The sequence below is a fragment of the Cucumis melo genome, chromosome 12 (genome assembly GCF_025177605.1).
Source record: "Cucumis melo cultivar AY chromosome 12, USDA_Cmelo_AY_1.0, whole genome shotgun sequence".
Lineage (NCBI taxonomy): Eukaryota > Viridiplantae > Streptophyta > Magnoliopsida > Cucurbitales > Cucurbitaceae > Cucumis > Cucumis melo.
In genome coordinates, this window is record NC_066868.1 from 24405578 (window position 1) to 24427544 (window position 21967).

Below are 21967 nucleotides of genomic sequence, written 5' to 3' on the forward strand. Positions count from 1 at the left end.
ATACCGACGACATATATTATATCAGATGATTTCGTAATTATTTTTCTGGGTTTCCGTGAGGACTTGTGGTTTGAACAAATTATTATCTATAAAATTAATAGACAGATCATTTCTAGGGTGACGATTCACTAAACAACAGGAGCAATAAGAGAAAGCTACTATTTAATTTTTAAAAATTATTAATGTAGAAACCAATATAATATAGTCAACCATTGTTTAGAACATGGTGCATATTAAAAATTAAAATCAGTCACATCACATAAAATAAATTAAACATCAATTTATATAGTAAAGATGATTATGAGTTAATTACCAACATAATTTAAAATTGGATTCAGAAAAAGCGTAGAGATTTAAGAGAAAGGGCCAATTAGGTAATGCCGTGTTGAAGCAGGCACCTCTATTCATGTATTGTTTAGTAGTTAAATTTGAATAATGTTTGTATGCAGCCCCGTTTGAACAGCAATCCTTAATGGTCTTTTTCTTTATAAATAAAAACTAAGCATTTCTTTTGGTTCCTTTTTTTGGATAATCGCAAATGTAGTAATTATATTCAAAATAATTAAGTATATAGCAACATTTTAAAAAAATTGCAAATATAGCAAAATCTTTCAAAATCTATCAATGATAGGAGCCTATTACCGATAGACCATGTAGCAAATGTTGGTTTATCACGGATAAACCATAAGAGTCTATCAACGATAGATTTTGCTATATTTGCAATTTTTTTAAAATATTGCTATATACTTAATAATTATTCTAAAAATTGCTACATATTATAATTACTTTTTTTTTTGAAAATGTTTCTTTTGGTTCTTTGCTATTAAATAGAAAATAACATTTTAAAAAATAGTAAAATATTAAAATTATTTACGAAATATAGTAAAATTCATTACTCTTTGTAATTCATTTGAAATTTTTGTAATATTTTATAAAAAGTTTTATTTTTACACCATTCATAACAATTTCTCATAAAAAATTAAACAAATTATTTATTTGAGAAAAAAAAAATCCACTACATTTTATTTTGTACCACCACACGTACTTATTTTGTAAATTTGCTACTTTTGACAAATTTTAATATTTTTTTTATGTTTGTATAGTTAGGATGATTTATTTTTTTAAAAAAATGACAAATTAGTTGAAAATATGTACAAATATAGCAAAATGGTACAATAAAATCTATTAGCGATAAACTACTATATGCATTTATCAATGACAAATAATAGTTAGTCACGGTCTATTGCAGATAGACTATGACATTTTGCTATGTTTATAAATTATTTTAGATTATTTTAATATATTTGAAAACTAGACAAAAAAAGTATAATTTTTAAATCAAACTATTGCCTTTTTTTTTAAAAAAAAAAAGTATGATATGGATTAGGAAGTGCACCCAGACATCCCCACTGGATGAACACCTTCTTATTACTATCTTTATTCCCTCGTAAATGATATTCGATAATACAAGAGGTACATGATGATATCACAAGACATGGGATAAGCTAAAATAAATAAAGCCATTAATTTAAAAGAGCATTGAAATGGAGAGAAATGGTGCAAGGTTTGTAGTCATTAAAGTATGCATGGTGAACAAAAATGATTATTAATTCCATTGTTTTCGGTATAATCATATATTGCAATTAATTTTTGCTGTCTAACCACTATGATCACCATTTGGTAAACTTCTATTTCTTAAATAGTTTTCTTTTTAATTAATTTATATGTTATTTAAATACACACCTTCCTTTTCTCGAGAACTCAACAATGCCACTGTCCAACTTAACCATTTCCACGTTCAATGCATTATTTATTTTTCAATCTTATTTATCCTATTCCTCCCTACTTCAATGACAATAAAATAATAACAATAAACCCTTTTAGTCTTTGCTCTTAATTGTTTCCATTACCCAAAATGAAATGAACCATGAATCCTCTTCCTCCTAAACCGGCCGTCTTCCTCCTTTTATTGTTTTCCGTCATTTTTGTTGGAACCCATTTTAGCATTGCAATTGATACTTCAAATTCTACAATTCAAATCATCAATGATGGAGATCACTTGGTATCCACCAACAAGAATTTCACTCTTGGATTCTTCAGTCTCAACAATTCCACCACTCCCCGATATGTCGGAATTTGGTACAGTCAAATTCCTCAACGAACCATCGTTTGGGTCGCCAATAGAAACCAACCACTTAACGACACCTCAGGAACCTTCGCTCTGGACCGTCATGGAAACGTCGTACTTTTCACCCCCACACAAACCATATCTCTTTGGTCTACTAACACTACCATCCAATCAAACGACGACGTGTCGATTGAGCTTCAGAATACCGGAAATCTCGCCTTGATTGAACGACAGAGCGAAAAGGTTATATGGCAAAGCTTTGATTATCCATCTCATGTCTTTCTTCCTTACATGAAATTGGGGTTGAACCGTCAGACCGGGTTCAGCTGGTTCCTAACTTCATGGAAAGCGCTCGACGATCCGGGAACCGGGAACTTCAGTTGCCGGATAGATCCGACGGGGTATCCCCAACTGATTTTGTACAAAGGGAATGTCCCGCGATGGCGAGTAGGTTCATGGACAGGGGAGAAATGGTCTGGAGTACCTGAAATGACAAGATCGTTTATATTCAACACAACCTACATCGACAACATACAAGAGATCTCCATAACGGATGGCGTCACGGATGACACGGTTTTAACGAGCATGACTCTAGACGAATCCGGTTTGTTGCATCGGTCTACGTGGAGCGAGCAAGATAAAAAATGGAAGGATTATTGGTGGGCTCCGACCGAGTGGTGCGACACCTACAATCAATGCGATCCAAACACAAACTGTGACCAGTACGACACGAAGCAGTTCTATTGCAAGTGCTTGCCTGGGTTCGAACCACGATCGAACCAGAGTTGGTTATTGAATAATCCGTCAGGTGGGTGCATTAGCAAGAGGCCTAACGCCATGTGTCGTAGTGGAGAGGGATTTGTGAAGGTGTCGCGTGTGAAGGTCCCGGATACGTCAATGGCAAGTGCGGATTTGAGTATGAGCTTAGAAGCATGCGCACAAGCATGTTTAAATGATTGTAACTGTACGGCTTACGCAAGCGCAAATGAGCTGACGGGGAGCGGGTGCGTGATGTGGCATGGAGATTTGATAGACACGCGGACCTTTGCCAACACCGGTCAAGATCTACATGTAAGAGTTGATGCTATTGAATTAGGTGAGCTTTTAAAGTCTCCCCTATCGTATTTCTTTGGAATTTTTTCCCATTTACCAAATTTAAAAAGTTTCAACTTCCATTTTTCTCTCGATTTTTCAGCTCAATATACACAAAATTCAAATCGTCCTTCGACAAAGAAGGTGATAGTAATTGTTGTTGTGTCTTTTGTCGCGTTGGTGTTACTCTTGACGTCGTTAGTTTATTTATGGAAAATGGCTAGAAAAAGTAAGTAATTTTAATTTAAAACCTTTCTATTTACTCTTGTGCTTAGTAGATTGTTGCTAAAGGATACATATTTTTAATTAATGACATAGGAAGGGAGAGATCGAGGAGTTTATCTTATGATTTAGGGGACACTCTAAATCCAAATGAATTTGATGAAAGTAGAACAAACTCAGATTTACCTATATTCGACTTGTTGACCATAGCAAAGGCAACTGATGATTTTTCACTTAATAACAAGCTAGGAAAAGGTGGCTTCGGTGCAGTTTACAAGGTAATATTTCAACTTACTAATATAATTAGCTTTGCTTTTAATATCCAAATTGTGCCTATAGACTCTTATTGACCCATAATATAGTAGGACTGCGTAATTTTGTGGGGAGTTTGGATGATTTTAGACACATTATATTATTAATTATTTCAGGGGAAGCTTACAAATGGAGTGGAAATAGCAGTTAAAAGGTTGGCTAAAAATTCAGGGCAAGGAGTTGAAGAGTTCAAGAATGAAGTTAATTTAATTGCAAAGCTTCAACATAGAAACCTTGTCAAAATTTTAGGTTACTGCGTTAAGAATGAAGAGAAAATGATTGTGTATGAATACTTGCCAAACAAAAGCTTGGACACTTTCATCTTTGGTAAAGTTTCTTAATTAAATATCTCTTTAAAATAACTTTTTCACTTTCGCTTGTCATAGTTTTTGTATCTTACTTTATGGTGTTTACGGTGTTCTTTAATTTGACTAATACTTTTGTTGTAGATGATAGCAAGAGAGCTTTGCTCAATTGGAAAAAACGTTTTGAAATTCTACGTGGCATTGCACGAGGGATTCTATACCTTCATCAAGATTCGAGGTTGAAAATCATTCATCGAGATTTGAAGACAAGTAATATATTATTGGATGTTGATTTAAATCCCAAAATCGCAGATTTTGGTATGGCAAGAATATTTGGCCAAGATCAAAATCAAGCAAACACTAATCGTATCGTAGGAACATAGTAAGTAATTCAACCTTCTAGAGTGTGATTAAATTAGTCCTATCTAGTCATTTTTTTTTTGTGAATTATTACATCAATATCTTAAGTAGTATTAGAAAAGGTATTAAAAAAATTATTAAACAATATTATTGGAGTAAAGGGTGAAAGGAGTACACCTAAACATCTCACATAGGTTGACTCATTTGCATCATTAATTTAATTGTTAAAATTTAATACAAAGTGTGACACTAATTATTCGTGGTTAAATTTTTTTATATTAATTTTGTTTCAACATCGGTTATATGTCGCCAGAATATGCAATGGAAGGTCTATTTTCAGTGAAATCCGATGTTTATAGTTTTGGAGTTTTGGTGCTAGAGATAATTACAGGCAAAAAGAACACTACCTATGTATCCAGCTACGTAAACTTGGTTGGTCAAGTAAGCAAATTTATTTGTAATATATCATCAAAACGTATCAATATCAACAAAAAGTTTCGAATTAATTTAGCTTTGATTTGTTTAATCTATATCAAAGAAAATAATAGTATATATATTTCTTTTCCAACTTTAAGGTTTGGGAGCTCTGGAAATTGGACAATGCAATGGAATTAGTAGACTCAAGTTTGGAAGGAGCAAGCTTTGAGTATGAAATCACGAGATGCCTCCAAATTGGGCTATTATGTGTGCAAGAGGATCCGACTGATCGTCCGACCATGTCGACTGTCATTTTCATGTTGGAAAATGAAGTGAATCTTCCTTGTCCAAAGAAACCTGCTTTCATTTTAAAGAGAGAAATTAATGAAGGAGATCCATCCAGTAGTACCAACTCCAATACCGAAGGAGTCAACTCTGTAAATGATCTAACAATTTCTGTAATAGTTGCTCGTTAGCATCTCAATTTATATTTATACATCAAAGTTAAAAAATGAAAGTAAGAGGCTACACATATATACGTGAATTGAGTTTATATCCATTTCTATTTAATTTACAATTTTTTAATTCATTGATTGTATCTTGTTTCTTAATTGTGAAGAAAGCTTTGGCCTAAGAATGCACAATTACTGCTGTCTAATTTAGTGTCAAATATGCACTTCTGCATAAAATTGGGGTGGTTAATTAAGGGGTGTCCCTCATCTGACAAATTTGGTATCTTTCACGAGTCTTGCCAAGCTTAGCAGCTTGTTGTATCACATCGGTGTCTTCTTTGTAGAATCCAAGGAAATTGACCTTCTCATTCAGCACTCCACAGAGCGCAAAGCTTCAAGTGATGCGTTCATCGGTCAATCGCACTGATTCATGCTTCTAGCTACTTCAAGTATGGGTCGTCGATATGATGATTTTGCTAGTGGTGATTGTTGACTTTTATTTTGGTTGTTTGGTTATGTTTGGGTGTTTTTGGTTGTTTTTCTTTTTTGTTTTATCTCCTTTAAGTTCCTGATTTTGTAAAAATGACATTTGTTATGTTTAGGGGTTACTTTGAGTTAACCTAAGACAAAAATATTTAAAAAAAAAACTCATGAAAATTGAATGTGGTATGTGGCTCTTGGTTTGTCTGCCAGCTTGTGGGTTGCTCGTGTTTGGTTTGGTTTGGCTTCCGTGGTCATAATCATTGGTTTGTTATACGATTTGTTTTAATCTGGTTGCTCGATGATTTGTTTGTTTTTCTTAAAAAATAGCCAAAGGGAGGAGATTGTTATTGCATTGGTTGGCTAATTGTATTAAAGATAAAACTTGATCAACATGTCAACGACATTGTCTAGAACATTTGTGGCCGCTGGTTCAACAAAAATATTCTTTCCATGTATGAAAGTTTGATTTGAAGATTTATGAAGCATTTATTTTCTTTTAGGGTTAGCTACCTTGTGAGTAAAATGTGTGCATTAAACGTTTTAAGCTTAGGGTCTGTCTAAACTTCAATTTTAATACATGTATTGACATTGAAAATATTTGTGCATGTTGTTGAGACTTTTGGTTCGGTATATAGCCATTGTAGAACTTCTGATTAGCTCTATATCAATATTGTATTTAGGGGGAGCAAAAATATAGTGAATGCAAGGAATCTCATTCTCAGAGGAGCCTAATATAGTATAATGAGAGGATCTCATACAAAGCTTATGGAAGAATTCTTGTGGAAGTTAGGGGAGCTTAAATTTAGGGAGACCGTGTGCTTGGTGATTTTGCATCAAACTGGGTTATCAATCTTTCCGTCATTACTTTTTCTGTTTGCTTTTGTAAGAGCCTTCTAGGGATATATTTGTTGAAATTTCAAGAATTTCACATTGGAAAACCTAGGAGACTCACACTCCTTAGAAGATAGATGTGCTGCATTCCTTTTATTGACAATTGGTTTTGATATGGGATCTCATACTATCAAATAATATTATTGTGTAATCGTGCTTGATATTATGTTCTCTGTTAGACCCATCCATTTTCTAAAAAAAAAAAATAATGTATTTTGATAAAATAAATTGATTAAAATACACTTTAAATGTTATTTTGAAGGGTTGTCAAAAACTTCAACTATTTTTAAATTGTTTAGTTTTATAATAAAACACTTGAATATAATCCAAACACTCCATTTTTTTTACTGATAAAACACTTGAAAATATAATACAAATACACTCAAAATTCATGTATAAATTAATCCAATGAAGTAAAAATCCAACATTATTTTATGAAAAATTAAAACAACACATTGTTTACAAATAGATAGATAGATAGATGTCATGTGTAGGTAATAACTGAAAAGGGTTCTATATAGCATAGGCATAAGATCGAATATCTTATCTCGGTGACAATATAAATTTACACAATTCACCTTGTAACTGTTACAAATAATTATTTCATTAATTAATAAAATAATAATAGTCTCACCTTATATTGGTGACACTATTGAAGTCAAAATTAATTAAAGGCTATTTCATTAGTTAATAAAAATTTATATGTACTAAAATAAAATATAATTGTTTCCTAATACAAGTGTTATATGAGCTGCGTGTTTATAAACAGTATGTGTGATGGAAAATTTGAACCCTTGATTTCGTGAGAAAAGATGATATCATAGAAAATCATAGGATATTTAAATCCTAAATATGATGGCTTAGAAGATTGAATTCAACTGTTAACATAATTTAGATCGTGATAGTAGCCTATAACCCTCATCAATAATTAATGTATATAGACACACAAATCATCCTAAGCTGAAGTTGTTTACATTTGTAGCTGGGCCAACACAAAGCCTATCTTTCAAACTGAGATTACAATCTGCGAACATAGTATATCCACACCAATTTTCTTGATCAGTAGTTAAACTAAAACATTCACATCCCCAGTTTGGCTGCCAGCCTTTTCATGTGAGCTTAAATAGTTCAGGAAAATGTCCTAAGGTAGACCGAAATCGAAGAGCGTACTATTAAAAATGTTCAATATCGGTTGAAACCGACATTTCATGTGATTGACATTGAACACTTTTAATACCACATTCTTTAATGTTGAACACCTAATTGATATCGTACTCCTATAATGTCGGTTTTCGACTAACATCATCAGTGTCAGCTTCATTACATTATCTAAAAGTACCTCCAAATGTGGGAGACCAGAAATTAAGTATATTACCATTTGCTAATGCAACTGTACTTGGAATTGTCACTAGACAAAGTCCTCGACTTCTTAGATCTTCTTTCATATTCTCGTTGGTGTTCTTTAATTCTTCCTCAATAATGATCTGCTTGTCATCATAATTTTTTCAGAACATGTTGAAAAAATCCGTATTTTTTCTTATAGTATATAATATTGAAAAGTATGGTTATTTTTTTACCTTTGGCTCTTGATTGTGGTCTCCAATTTCCATATATGGAGTACTCAAAACCTGAATGTATATTTGACAATAAACAGAACCCCCCAAAAAAAATTATAAGTATGTCCAAAATAATTAATTTAATCATGTGCTTGTATACATGTTTTTTCTTTGTTGGGTTAGATCTTGGTTTTAAAGGAATGAAGAAGACAATGAGATGTACTTACACGAATTTGGTTGTGAAGAAACTTGATGTACTCAATTGCTTCATGTAGAACTGATGCAGTATCAGTCTAAAATGTGGGTATCAATCAATAACAAAAATGATTATATTAGAGACAGTAGTAGGATCCGAATTTGTTCTTAAGTTCTTAAAACTAACACTTTTTGGTCCTTAATATTTGAATTTAATTTCTAATTAATTGTGTCACTCAACATATGTTTGAAATAGGTTTTTAATTTCTTCCAAAAATATAAAAAATAAAACTCTCAACTCATTTAGTGAATGAAAACCATCACTTTATTAAGTCAACTATCTACTCGGTAAACTAGATGAATACCAATTTTAAAGTTAAATGACAGAGTAATCGAAACCTTTGTGTACCAAACATGTAATTATTTTTTTAACTGCAATAATCATATGAACAAAAGTTCTATAGTTTTAAACATTTTCAATATGTTTTTTGTTCACAGACTTTATTGAACAGTAGGACCCTTACCCAATCTCTTGTTATTACTTCTTCTAATTCGTACCACAATAACAGAACTATTTAGTACTATTACTTTCTCTATAATATTGTCAACTATAAAATATAGTCGAAGATTAAGAAATTCACCTTTCCAAAAGGGGAAACAAGTTGTTGAAGGGCTGTGACCTTGTCGCCAAGCTTCTCTTTTCGAACCTTTGGAGCAAAAAAAGTCATTTTAAATTAAAGGAAAAGCTCAATCTGTAGCCAAAAAGTTTGATGGAATAATGTAAATGTATTATGCAATGCACCTTAAAAGTGGGTAATGGGGATGACGAATTGTCACTTCTTGGCCTTTTGATTATTGCAATTTCTTTACTTTCATTTTCCCTCTCGACCCTACTCCAATCTTCAACGACTTCATCACAACCCATCAACTGAAATTTTGTTCAACCCAACAAATTAACTTGACACCGTTTGATAACTATTTTTTATTTATGAAAATTAAGATTATAAACCCTACTTTCATATTTGAATTTCCATGTTTTATTATTCAATATATATTTTTTTTTAACAAGAAACTAATGAAGGAGAAGGACTATTAAGTGCTACTAGATTGACATATCCATATATAGTATTCATGTCTTACTTCAAACCCAAAAGAAAAATATCACCACTTCAAACAAGGAAGAAGTCCAAGACGCAAGCTAGAGGAAAGCTCACGTGGAGCAAGAAAGGATCCATTACAACATAAACTAAAGTCCAACTATAAAAATTTAACTTCTACCCATGTTTTTAATCAAGTTAAAGTTTGAAAAATTAAGATCTCGGTTGATAACAATTTTTTTTAAAAAAAAAATTAAGCATATAATTCACATTCTTACCATAGGTGCGCATCATTTTCAAGTACCCACCGATCCTTCGACCTTTCATATTTTGTTAAAAACAATCCAGTGCAAAGAATTGAAATCTTAGCACATTTCCAAAAACAAAAATAAAATTTTAAAACTATTATTTTTCAGTTTTAAAAAACTTGGAAATCAAGAAAGAAAATAGTAATTTTTAGGTTTAATTTTTAAAAACCAAATGATTAGCAAACGAGATATATATAAACAAATAGTTTATCAAACTTTAAAAAAATATTTGTTGACTAAAAATTGAAATGTTTCGACTAAAAACCATAACAGAGATATTGAGAACCAAACATACATTTAAAAAAAAAAAGTGAAAAAAAAATGAAATTATTATTAAACGAACATAAGCTATGAAAAATTGTTCAACAATAGTGCTAATCATGAGAGTAAATATAGCAACTAATCCAAATTCTTACCTTTGTTGGGCATTTGGGTGTAATTCCATTGGAGAAATTGAGGGGTGGAGGATGTAACAAGTGTGTCTGAAACATAGGACTACAAGACAACAACTCATCCGAATTTGTGAAGGAACAACAATTATTAATGGTTCGGTTGTTGACAACAAATTGTGTTGGTTGATTCAATGATGAACATGGCAACAACGTTGGAGTATACTCAATGGAAATGGCCTCAAAAGGGAAAGCCATTGGTAACCCTTGGCTAGTTGTAGTTGTGACAACATTATGGTAAAAATTTGTAGCGGTTTGAATATTATAAGGTTGTTCCATTAAAAACAAAGAGTCATGATCATCATCGGTGGTCTTGAAAAAACTGGTAGGATTTTGTTGCCCCTCGGATCCACTAGTAATTTCTTGATCATCATAATTTAACTTTGTGACCGTCATTGAATCCACCACCACAGTGGTGTCAACTCTTTGTCCATCATCCCATCCACTACCAATTCAAAACAAAAATAGTTACGTACTTTTTTATATAATGATAAAAAAAAAATGAATTTTTGAATATGATGATGAACTTACCGAAAACTTTGGTTCCAATTAGAAGTTGATGTAATGGTCGAATCAATCAAGAAGGTGGAGTTGCCGACGGAACACGGCGAGGTATTGGTGACCGCCGCCGAGAAGAGGCTTCTGGCTGGAAATTCATCGGCCATATCGAAGGGTTTTTTCTTTTCTTTTTCACGTTAGTGAGTTATTTTGAAGATTTTTGCTACAAATTATATTCCTGCCGAATCTTTGCGTCTGATATGAGACTTCTTCTCACTTATTATATTACTATTTATTCAGTCATATTAACAATTTATGATCATCTATGGCAAGTTATATTTATATATGAGATGGCCTAGGGTTTAAAATGTCACTGTTTACGTAAATGTCGAGATTTCTTTTTTACAAAAATGTTGATGAACATACGGATGAATATTATTGAGAAATTAATAAAAATAAAAATTTTAGAAAAGTAGGTTAATAAATAAATTAGTTACGTTTTAGAAAAAACAAGTTATGATCATGTTTAATTCTTATATTGTATTTACATTTCGTGACACTTTTTTATTTATTTATTTTTTATGTTTAGTGAATTTTCATACATAAAATAAAAAAGTTGATCCATCTCTTCTGTTGAGGTTGGATGATAGAAATATAGAAACATATCAATGGAAAACCTATAATTTATGAGATTTTAAAACTTTTCTATTATGGTGAGAATCTTCGAGCCAGGGGCGGATGTAGTTAATTAGCTCCTAAAGTTTATCCTCGTTATGTAATATATATATCAAAACTATTGATTAGCCCCTTATAAAATGTATCATTTTCAAAAAAAAGAAAAACATTTAATGAAGTGGGAATAACGATGGTACTAAGAAGGTGTCCACATAGTGGATGAGGGTGCTAAAGATGTGTCCACCGAGTTGAGATGCCTAGATGCACGTATTGATCTAATGTATCTTTTTTTTTAAAAAAAATATTGTATCTTCCAACCCGACCCTTCTAGATTCGAGTTCAAGTCTCACTCTTTATAGAAGGTTAAAAAAATTAAAATGATACTCGACATGTCTTTATCTTAACCCTTCCAATCACATATTAAAAAACAAATTGAAATATATCAAAAAAACAAATATATTATGTGACTACAGAAAGATCAATGCAACTTGAGAATTGTTGTGTAATTGTCCCTCTAATCATACAACAGTAAAATTATAAGTTTTTATTTTCAAGTTATAGATACCGATAATAATCTATTTTATATGTATTTACATTTTCTTTTTGCCGTATTTTTTAAGTATTTTTATTCATTATATTATATATAACTTTATATATGTGTGTGTATATATATATATATATATATGCATCAATAAATAACTTAAATCATGCATTAATAATGGTAGAGGGATGTTATGTTTGGATGTGTGTCGCCAAACAATCTCCCAACAATTCTTTTACTGTCATAGAAAGGTGGATCTTATCATGACCTCACCCACATTTCGAAACGTTGACTTTTTGTTATGTGAAACAAATAATTGATGAGTAAAATTAATGAACAAAAGTACTTACTACTTCCTATGGTGGTATTAGTCAATAGAAGATTCCTTGTGACTATTATTTAGTTTTTGACTAACATATAACTAGCTAGACAGCAGCAATATGAACAAATATTATTATTCTTGCTACCATATAAAAAAAAAAAGTTAACAATAATAAAATAAAATAGCTACCAAATTTTGATAATTCTACTCCTGGTGGTATTCAAATTAAAACACATTATTATTTGAAAAACAACTCTTGAAATTTTAAACCATAACAAAATTACAACAAAAATATTGAAATAAGCTAGTTTTGTATTGTGTTTTAAAAAAAAAGGTTGCAATAATGTTAGTTTAATTATATATGTCTTTTGAAATCTTGGTATAGTGTGGGTGTTAAAGATGTGTCAACCTAGTTGAAATATTATGTGTGTCTTCTGATCCCTTATCGTTTTCTAGTATTTTATTAAACAAAATGTTAATTTAATTATTAAGAACAACATTTTTTTTAAAAAAAAAGTATCTAGCAACATCTTTTTTACAGTAATAGTATAGTAGCAGTAATAATAATTATTATAATTACTACTTTGATTCTGATGTGAACAATTTGAATATTTGATCTTTTAATTCAGTGAAGTAATACATACTTTCAGTTAGTTGGACCGATTTTATTGTATATTTTCGAACCTAATGATCTCTTGACCTCAACGTTTATATCTTCCGCTGCAAGAACATCTATGTAGTTTTTCTCAAAGCATATCTATTCTGTTTCTGTCAAAGTATATTCTCGGGAGAAGGATATTGAATTTTGTCATTTCTCGAAATGTCAATTAAGAAAATTAAACATAGTTTAATAACAATGGACACTTACAACTTCTCCTTAGGTTAAATGTTAAAACTTTCATAGCCCATTTCTACTATCTTTTCTTTATATAGAAGGAAAAAGACTTTCCTTTTTCATTCTTTTTCCATCGAAAAAAGTTTCTTTATGATTATTTTTTATCCACAAATAAAGATGAAACCCCTGTTATATAATATAATCTAGTGGCTCATATTATTATTATTATTTTTTAAGCTAAAAAATGTGTGGAGATCATTAGATTCTATTTTCTGAACTTTCCTAACTGATGTATTATATTTTAGCCAGCTAAACTATATGTACAAATTTGCAGGTCATAACACTTCATGGGTTATACTAGGGTACTTTCAACTTTAGTTGTAATCATATTGTTAAATTTGCATCGGGTCGATATTTTCATTAATACATATTTTGACATGTTGATATCGATGTGTCCGATGAAAATATAAAAGATGAATTGATATTTCTACTATACCTTTCAAAAAAAGAAAAAAAAAAAGATGAAATAATAGATGAAATTGAAATTTGAATGTAACGAAATATGTGAAGCAGTTAACAATTTTAAGCCTATTTTCAATAGTTTATCTGATTTTTATTGTAACTAAAAAAAAGAAAAAAAATTGAATTTCATTAATTTTTTTGACTTTATATTCACTATCTTTCTTTTATATATAAAGCTGAAGAATCGAACCTCTAACCTTAAATTTCATAGTAAAACTTTATGTAAATGAAATATATTAAAATAGAAAGTAACCCTAATTAATTTAAAAGGTTTTTGAAATATATCTATAAAAAATATGGTAAATATGTAAATCATTAATTTTTTTAAAATATATTGAAATAGATAATTTAAATGAAATACCACAAAAATTAATGATTAGTTTTTTTTATTAATGTTTTGTAGTTATGAATACAAGAAAGGCAAATACTTTATTCGTAGCAAACTAATCCTTATCTTAATTAATAAAAGAAGTTAATCCTTAATCTAAATTAATATAAGAAACTAATCCTAATTTTAATAGATTAAGGATGTGATGTAGTACTTATTACGCTCACTAAAATGTGAGTAGGTAAAGTTTTAAGAGAAGGACAAAGTATTCTCAAAATCGTCAATTAATTCTTGTATCGATTTTTCTTTGTTAGTAAATATTTAGTGATAAAAGTATTTTCTTCTAAATTCTATTTAATTTATAATTCTAACCTAAATCAAGGGGATTGAGATAGCAATATAGGTGTTGTTAATGATGATAGAATGGAATTTGGGAATCACAATTCACAACCATAGTCCTAATCTCTTAACTCCTAAATTTGGAATTTCCCCTTTGTCATTTTTGGCTTTTCTAAAATTCTTTTCCCTTCATTTATTCTCTTTAACATCACCACCTCGAAACATCCCTTTATCCCACAAAGTCAAAATATACTTTTTCCTTTCCTTTCCTCATCCTCATTTTCTTTTAAAAGAAAAAAGAAAAGAAAAATTAATATATTTATATTTCATAACCAAAAGACTATTTGCAAAACAACCCCTAGTAGTTTCTTAAATTAAATTACAATGAGACTCAGAATAGAAATATGAAATAAATCAAGATATACACAATAAAACTAAATTATTAATTGATATAAATCACAAGCTAATTACGGTGGACGATGTCATTTATAATTGTAAGGTGGGTGATAACATTAATATTATACTAAGTATTTTTCCTAGCTAGATGTAACCATTAAAATGTGTCGAAAAAATGACTTACTAGTAGGGTCATAATACATTAGTTTATATGATGAGGTCAACTATCAACCGAGTCCAAAGTTGACTAGAGCTAATCATTGATGAATACAATATCTCCATTAAACGTCTTTTTTCTTGAAATTAGAGTTTAGTTTCATTTCATTAGCTTTCCTTTTATCAACTTTTACTTTCTTATCAATTCTAGTGTGTTATTAGTTTTTCAAACTTGAAAATTTAATTTCCAACCATAACAAAAAATAAAATTAAAAATGATGAACAATCTATAATATCGTCTTGATTATATGAAAATCTGATCTCTAGATTTTTTTTTATTAATGCTTAACATTAGGGTTGGGAGATATTTGTTATGCTCATTTTACGACAACTCAGGAAATGTTTTGTAATTTAAAGTTTTTTTTTTCACTTTTCCACTTTCTTTCTTTTTCTTATCAATAAGTTTATTAAAATGAACTTTGACATAAAGCTAATTTTCAACATATAGATTTATCAAAAGTGTCTAGAAGATTATGATTAGCATTTAATACTTCAACGAAAGGCAATGATTTGATTTTTGATATCTAGTGGACCTAAGAAATTTAAAGGTCTCTAAAATTATCGTCCCATTGGCTGCTTTTTAGTATACAATGAAAAGTGAGCTAATAGAAATACAAAAACAAGATAGGAACTAATGAAAAGGATGAGTCCTTATGGGACCCCTTTAAATATCCACCATAATTCCTTAAAACATTTTTAAGTTTTAAAATTATCTTACCAACTTTTAATTTACTTCAACTTTATCAAAATTTAATTTATTAGTTTATGTGACCCTTTTAATTAATCCAAGTGATTACAATAGTTTAGATTCTAAAATATATATGGAAGGGAATCTTGAATCTAAGCCAGCTAGGTTATAGTTTCATCATATTGCTCCCAATTTATTTAATAAAAGCTTTGATGTTTTAAACCTTCTGGTTACACTTTCTTAGTTGAATGGCCCCTCAAGAAATTTTTTTAGTTGTGTCAAAAAATTTGGGTGTATTTGATTTTTATTTGAAGCATTTTCAAATATAGAAATTTATTAGTGTCTATATCCATGGGTAGAATCTAAATTTTTATTATATTTTTTTAAACAAAATTTTCATCTACAATCATTTTGCTTTTTATTTTGGTAAAATTTTGTAATTTTAGAAAGGATGGAAAAAATGTTACTTGTGCATCTTTTAAGATATGAAAAGATAATGTATATAACTAATGTTTCTGTCCCATGTTATGCACTTTGATTAAGGTTAAGGATGTACTAATCTTAATTATCTCTTAAAAATTAAACTTCTTGGAAAAATTATCCAAGTAGTAATTAAAGAAAGAGAGAAGGACGTGGTAGTGGAAAATATTACGGATGGAAATTCTGTCTGCCACTCACAGCAAAGAAAATGAATAAAGAGGGAAAGAAAGTGACAAAGATGGGAAGCAAAAAACAAATTAGAAACAAACTCAAGAGTTTGAATTTTATATTTAAATATGTAAAAGTTTAAAGATAAGTAAATATAGGTTGAGAACCTTCACCTAATTGTGTGTTAATTAACCATCACAAACTTATTGAAAATAGGCTAACTAATGTGAAATATTTCAATTATATATTTCTATGAGATTTTTGAAGAAAATTAACTTGTACGTTAAATTGATGAAATTGGTATTTGGGTTGATTTTTTAGTATGGTACTGAATACAATCTGTAATACATAATTTGTAGATGCCTTCTCGTGGATGTTGACAAAGTGTTTTTTAAGACTCAACTTTAAAGTACTATAAAATTTTTGAAGTGCTTAATTAAGAGAACATTTGGCCTTGCTTTGACTTCTGTCTCTAGGTTTTTAGAAGACTTAGCACCCTTATAATGCTTCAAAGCTAATTTTAGTCTTGTGATCGTTTAAGAAGATTTAATTATGTTTTTCGGATCTTCAATTTCGCCTTTAGTTCTTCAAAAATCTTCCAAAGAAGAAAACAATTGAAAGTAAAGAGGCGTCGGAGGTGAGGAGTGGGTTATTATAATCTTGGGTTATTGTAGTTGAATTATAATATTTTGCATTTGGAAGTAAATTATTTTAGTTTAAGTTAAATATTATGTTTTTGTGAGATGAATTATTTTAGTTTAAGTTCAATATTGTGTTTTTGTGAGGTGAATTATTTTAGTTTGAGAGGAAATAGTAAATATCGTAGTAAAAAATAAAATAACAATGAATATCAAATAGTAAAAACTATAGCAAATAGTAAATATTATAGCGAATGAGGACTTTGAAATTGTGTTTATTATAGCTAATTGAGGATTTTTAAATAGTATTTACTGTAGCTAAAGGTGATTATTATAGTCTTGTATATAACCCTCATCCTAAAGAGTTCGGGACTAAATGTTATAGGGATATAATTACAAATATAGCAATTAAATTTAAAATAATTAAGTATATAACAATAATTTTAAAAAAATGTAAATAGAACGAATTCTGTCAAAATCTATCAATGATATATAGAATTCTATCACTGATAAACCAAACAAGTAGTAAATATTGGTCTATCACTAATAAATCATAAGAGTTCATCAACAATAGATGTTCATCACCGATAGATTTTGTTATATTTATACTTTTTTAAAGTTATTGCTACATCCTTAATAACTATTCTAAAAATTGTTACTAGCTAATGTTAGTGTTAGGGGTTTTTTCAAAAATATAAAAAGATGGTAAAATAGTTACACTCTATAGAATGATTCCAAAAATGGAAAAAGCCCAAAGACCCACCGTGTAAAATACCAAAAATGTCCCGTCAACCACGCCGTCAATAAGACGCGCGTAATATATTTGCGATCGTTTAGATTTGCTATCGTTTAGATTTGGTTATTGTATGATACACGATCATTTAGATATGACTACAATTTATACGTGATCGTTTAGATATGGTTCAATATATACGTGATTGATTAGATATAGGGCTACAAGGCGATCATTTAGATATGGGTATAATTTATACCCGATCGTTTAGTTATGACTACAATTTATACTCCATCGTTTAGATATGGCTACAATTTATAAGGGATCGTTTAATTTAGTTACAGGATCGTTTAGATTTGGGGACGAATGATTTTTTTTTTTAATTTGGTATACAATTTTTTTAATTATTTTGGTACACGGTCGTTTATATTTGGCTACTCCAATCCAAATAATTTTCTTTTCAAGATTTATTATACACGATCTTTTTTTTACACGATCGTTTACTTTTTTTAAACCATCGTTTACAAGCTACTCCAATCTAAATGATTTTTTTTCAAGATTCATTATACACAATATTTTATTATATTTAACTACTCTAATCTAAATGATTTTTTTTTTCAAGATTCTTTACCCACGATCTTTTAGATTTTGTTATTTTGTTGTACACAGCCTTATACATAGTTGTTTAGATTTGGTTACCCAAATGTAAACTCGTAAAAAAAAAAGAAAGACGATAGAAAGAAATTGTAGCGAAAAAAAGAAGAGAAAAAGTAGAAAGATTGTGAAAAGAAATCGAAGCAAAAAAATGAAGAGGAAAAGAAAAAAAACGATGGAAAGATTAAACGACATAAATAAATAATTTAAAAATAGGAAAGATGATGGAAAGAAATCGTAGAAAAGAAAAAGAGAAAAGAAGAAAGAGGAAATCACATGGGAAAATGGGAAAGCCGAAATAACAAGAGGAAGATGAACCGAGAGGAAGAAAATAAAGATGGAAAGACAAACCTGAAATATTTAAAAAATGGCTAACCTTCTAAACTTTGTTACGGTTTATAGTTTTGTTACGTTCATGTAAGTTTCCTCAAAGATTATGTTGGTTAATGTTGTTACAAGTGTTATGTTGGTTTTAAATGGGGTTGGGCCAAAGGTTGGTATGGGTTTAATCTTTTATTTTGGGGCCCAACTTTCCACCTGAGATTAATTAGATTGGACTTCGAACGTGAATGATGACTACTTTAATTATGTTACCAATTCAATCCTTATCTTTTGATTTTTTTCTATCAAAATGTTGTAATTTTATCGATAAGATTGGAGTTCTATTTTAATTTGATCTTAGAATTTAATATTTTACATTTTTAACTTTAATTTTTCAGTAAATAGATATAAAAAGTAGTTTATCTTGATTTATTGTCGCACATCGCAAATAGAACATAATAGTGTGATATATTTTATAAATATTTTGATTCAGCTTGTTATATTTAAAAATAACCGAAATGAAAATGATTAAAATCATGAATTTTTAGTGGCGAGGCATTCACATGATTGAAAAAGAAAAGGAAAGTAAAAAGAATCCAAACCTATCATCTTCAAGAGAGCTAATAACAAAATGTACTCTCAAAAACTAAAACTTGTAATTTAATTATTTATATTTTTAAAAAAATTAGTTATTTCTTTTGGTGCCTTTATTCTAATATGAAAACACCTTTATTGTTCGGTGTAACCCAATCAAAAAATCCATGAAATCGATCTTTTTTTCTTCAAATATTTTAAGTTTGTTCCTTTCCCATTTTTAGAGTCTTTTTTTTTAAATTATTATTTGGTTTAAGATGGTGTACATATTTTTTTTTTTCAAACATACAAAGATTTAGATTTTGGCTACTAACCCAATCAAGAAATAGTTGAATCTTGAAAAAGAAATTTGTTAGATAGCCAAATCTAAACAATGTCTAACAAAATCTAAACATATAGTACATAATTTTTTTTTTCTAAAATCTTACCATGTAATTTGTCAAATATCTGTACCAAAATTTGTCAAATACCTTGCAGTGAATAATCTTGAAATATTTTCATCGTGGACTTATATCCCTTCCAACGAGCCTATATTCTTTTTTCGTGTTCGAAATTGTAGTATCATACATTTTACCGATTTGTTAGGAAGACCGGTTAAAATAAATATAAATTTTAATTTAATAAATAATATCTAAAGACTTATGATTCTTTTTCCGTCACATCAATATCTGTTCTTACGTAACATCAACCACCCCTTATTTGGTGCCATTAGCTTTCGTCTCTTGCGCTAATGATTATCCAACCATGGCTTCAATACATTTTATAAATAACAATAAAAAGAAAGGCCATATTCTGAACTTTTTTACATGCCAACCATATTTCTTCTAACTAAAACAAAGGCCAAAACGGAAGGGGACACACTGAGCTAAGCTTAATGGTGGTTTAGCTCAACTTGTTTAATCAAGTTGTTAATCTTAATTAACTTACCTAATTACAAAGATAAACCTTGACACCCCAAAAGAACAAAAGGACAGAGTCCTAAACACCCCCACTCACGACTCCTTGTCTAACCCTACTGCTACCTATTGTACCAAAAAGTTGAGTGGCATTCATTTTTGCTACCAAAATTCCAATTAGATAACTCCTATGTGGTTGCAAGAACTTGGGTTGAATTTGATAATGGCGTTGAAATGAAGAAACCCCCCCAGTTTTCTTCATCAGCTTAACATCAGATCTCCAATGGCTTTCTACGATTCCTATGATTTTTACGACGATTCCTATTACAACTCTGCTCAAATTGAGCCTCCAATTTTGCAGTCCAGCAACGAGCCCACCTTCTACAATCTATTTGACTACCCACCTCCTTGTTTTTTCGGACAGGCTTATGATTCTGAGGTTGGGTACTTCGCCATTAATGCTGCTTACGGATCAAATTTCAGTGAATTCCCCCAATTGATCGAACATGAACCCGTTGACCATGGCGATTATGGCTATGCAATTCGCTACTCTGCCAATGCTTGTTCAGCATCGAGTTTCACTTTGCCAAAAGTATTTGAATACGACCCTGATTTATATAGCGAGGTGTCGACCCAATTTGTGATCTCTTACTCTGTTTCCGAATTCAACGAGACAGACTTTGAAGAGTATGATCCAACCCCTTACGACGGTGGATATGACATTTACGAAACCTACGGTAAGCCCCTTCAACCTTCAACTGAAATTTGTTACCCACCGTCCTCTTCTTCCCCTTCAAAACCCCCACCGCCAACAGCCACCGCCATTCCCATCACCACAATACCCAAGATAGACGAAGCACCAAAGGGGAAAATTGAAGAACAGACAAAGCCATCAAGTGAAATCAAGCCGATCCAGATTGAAAAAACCAACAACAGCTCTTCAAGTGATAGCGACACAACTTCTGAATCTGGAGAAATTGAGGAAGTTAAAGCGATTCAATTGGGAGACCCGGGAATTGGGTATGGAAATGGAAGGGAAGTGAATGAATTTCCAAGTGGGTATGGACTGGAAGCGATGGATCTTTGCGAAAGTTTATTTGGGTATTGGCCATGTCTCTCACGGGCAAAAAGGCAAACACTTTGTAGGCAACCCAAGAACGGGTGTGGGCGTTGCCACGGGCATTGCTATTGCTATGGGAATTACGGCAATCAGTGGCAGACCGCAGCAGAGTATCTATTTGGAAGTCATAATCCATATCTAGATGGAAGAGGAGAAGGAGATGGTTTTTATGGCTATCAAAGACAGTTTCAAGAGGAGCCTGTTTATGGCTACGTTTGGTTGAATCAAAATGACTTCAATCGGGGTGAAGATGTTTGATGTTGATCTTGTTTATGTGTATCAAATTGTAGATGATTTGCAATTTCTTTTTCTTTCTGTCTCATCCACTTTGTAACTATCATAATAATAAGTGGATTTATTTCGGTAACGATAGGGATTAACATCCCCTCGTGGGACATTGTTTATCTCTCCAATCTCCATGAATTCTTTTTTATCTCACATCGTGGTCGTCCCCTTTGTTAGGCAGAAACGAAGTCCAGGAAATTTATGAAAAGCACATGGTACAAGTTTGAAATTTAGTCCATCATGTCTTCTTATATAGAACAGCTTCATTTAACTTATATAACTATTTTTTTATATATATAAAAAGTTAGGTTAGAGGAACAAAAGATGGAAGGAATCACTCTGCATACAAACTGAACCTGGTCAGCCTCTATATACATTTTGAAAGGGTTATGAGTGAAAGTAATATTGATATCTTAATACATTTTGAAAAACAATTAAAAAAGAAAATCTA

At 30.5% G+C, this 21967-nt stretch overlaps 4 protein-coding genes across 5 annotated transcripts; 3 read left to right on the plus strand and 1 right to left on the minus strand.

Moving 5' to 3' along the window:
- The first annotated feature begins 1927 nt into the window (after nucleotides 1–1927).
- LOC127144188 (G-type lectin S-receptor-like serine/threonine-protein kinase RKS1) lies at nucleotides 1928–4453 on the plus strand. The gene is made up of 5 exons (XM_051079763.1): nucleotides 1928–3224; nucleotides 3324–3449; nucleotides 3539–3720; nucleotides 3871–4081; nucleotides 4204–4453. The coding sequence occupies exons 1-5, from the start codon at nucleotides 1928–1930 to the stop codon at nucleotides 4440–4442; spliced, it is 2055 nt and encodes a 684-aa protein (XP_050935720.1). The 3' UTR covers nucleotides 4443–4453.
- On the plus strand, nucleotides 4453–5494 carry LOC127144198 (G-type lectin S-receptor-like serine/threonine-protein kinase At1g11410). The gene is made up of 2 exons (XM_051079783.1): nucleotides 4453–4860; nucleotides 4995–5494. The coding sequence occupies exons 1-2, from the start codon at nucleotides 4723–4725 to the stop codon at nucleotides 5310–5312; spliced, it is 456 nt and encodes a 151-aa protein (XP_050935740.1). The 5' UTR covers nucleotides 4453–4722; the 3' UTR covers nucleotides 5313–5494.
- A 2073-nt stretch (nucleotides 5495–7567) lies between these two features.
- On the minus strand, nucleotides 7568–11064 carry LOC103485775 (transcription factor bHLH112-like). 2 transcript variants are annotated; one of them, XM_008443481.3, is made up of 7 exons: nucleotides 10799–11064; nucleotides 10235–10712; nucleotides 9216–9341; nucleotides 9055–9120; nucleotides 8446–8511; nucleotides 8240–8290; nucleotides 7568–8146 (listed from the first exon to the last, which is right to left on the minus strand). In XM_008443481.3, exons 1-7 carry the CDS (start codon nucleotides 10930–10932, stop codon nucleotides 7988–7990), a joined length of 1080 nt encoding a protein of 359 aa, XP_008441703.2. In that variant the 5' UTR covers nucleotides 10933–11064; the 3' UTR covers nucleotides 7568–7987. The 2 variants fall into 2 exon arrangements, with proteins under 2 accessions (XP_008441703.2, XP_008441707.2); XM_008443485.3 differs by lacking the exon at nucleotides 9216–9341 and having other exon boundaries at nucleotides 10799–11045.
- An 8790-nt stretch (nucleotides 11065–19854) lies between these two features.
- On the plus strand, nucleotides 19855–21598 carry LOC103485767 (uncharacterized). Its single transcript, XM_008443473.3, has one exon. It carries the CDS (start codon nucleotides 20395–20397, stop codon nucleotides 21487–21489), a length of 1095 nt encoding a protein of 364 aa, XP_008441695.2. The 5' UTR covers nucleotides 19855–20394; the 3' UTR covers nucleotides 21490–21598.
- Nucleotides 21599–21967: the final 369 nt, after the last annotated feature.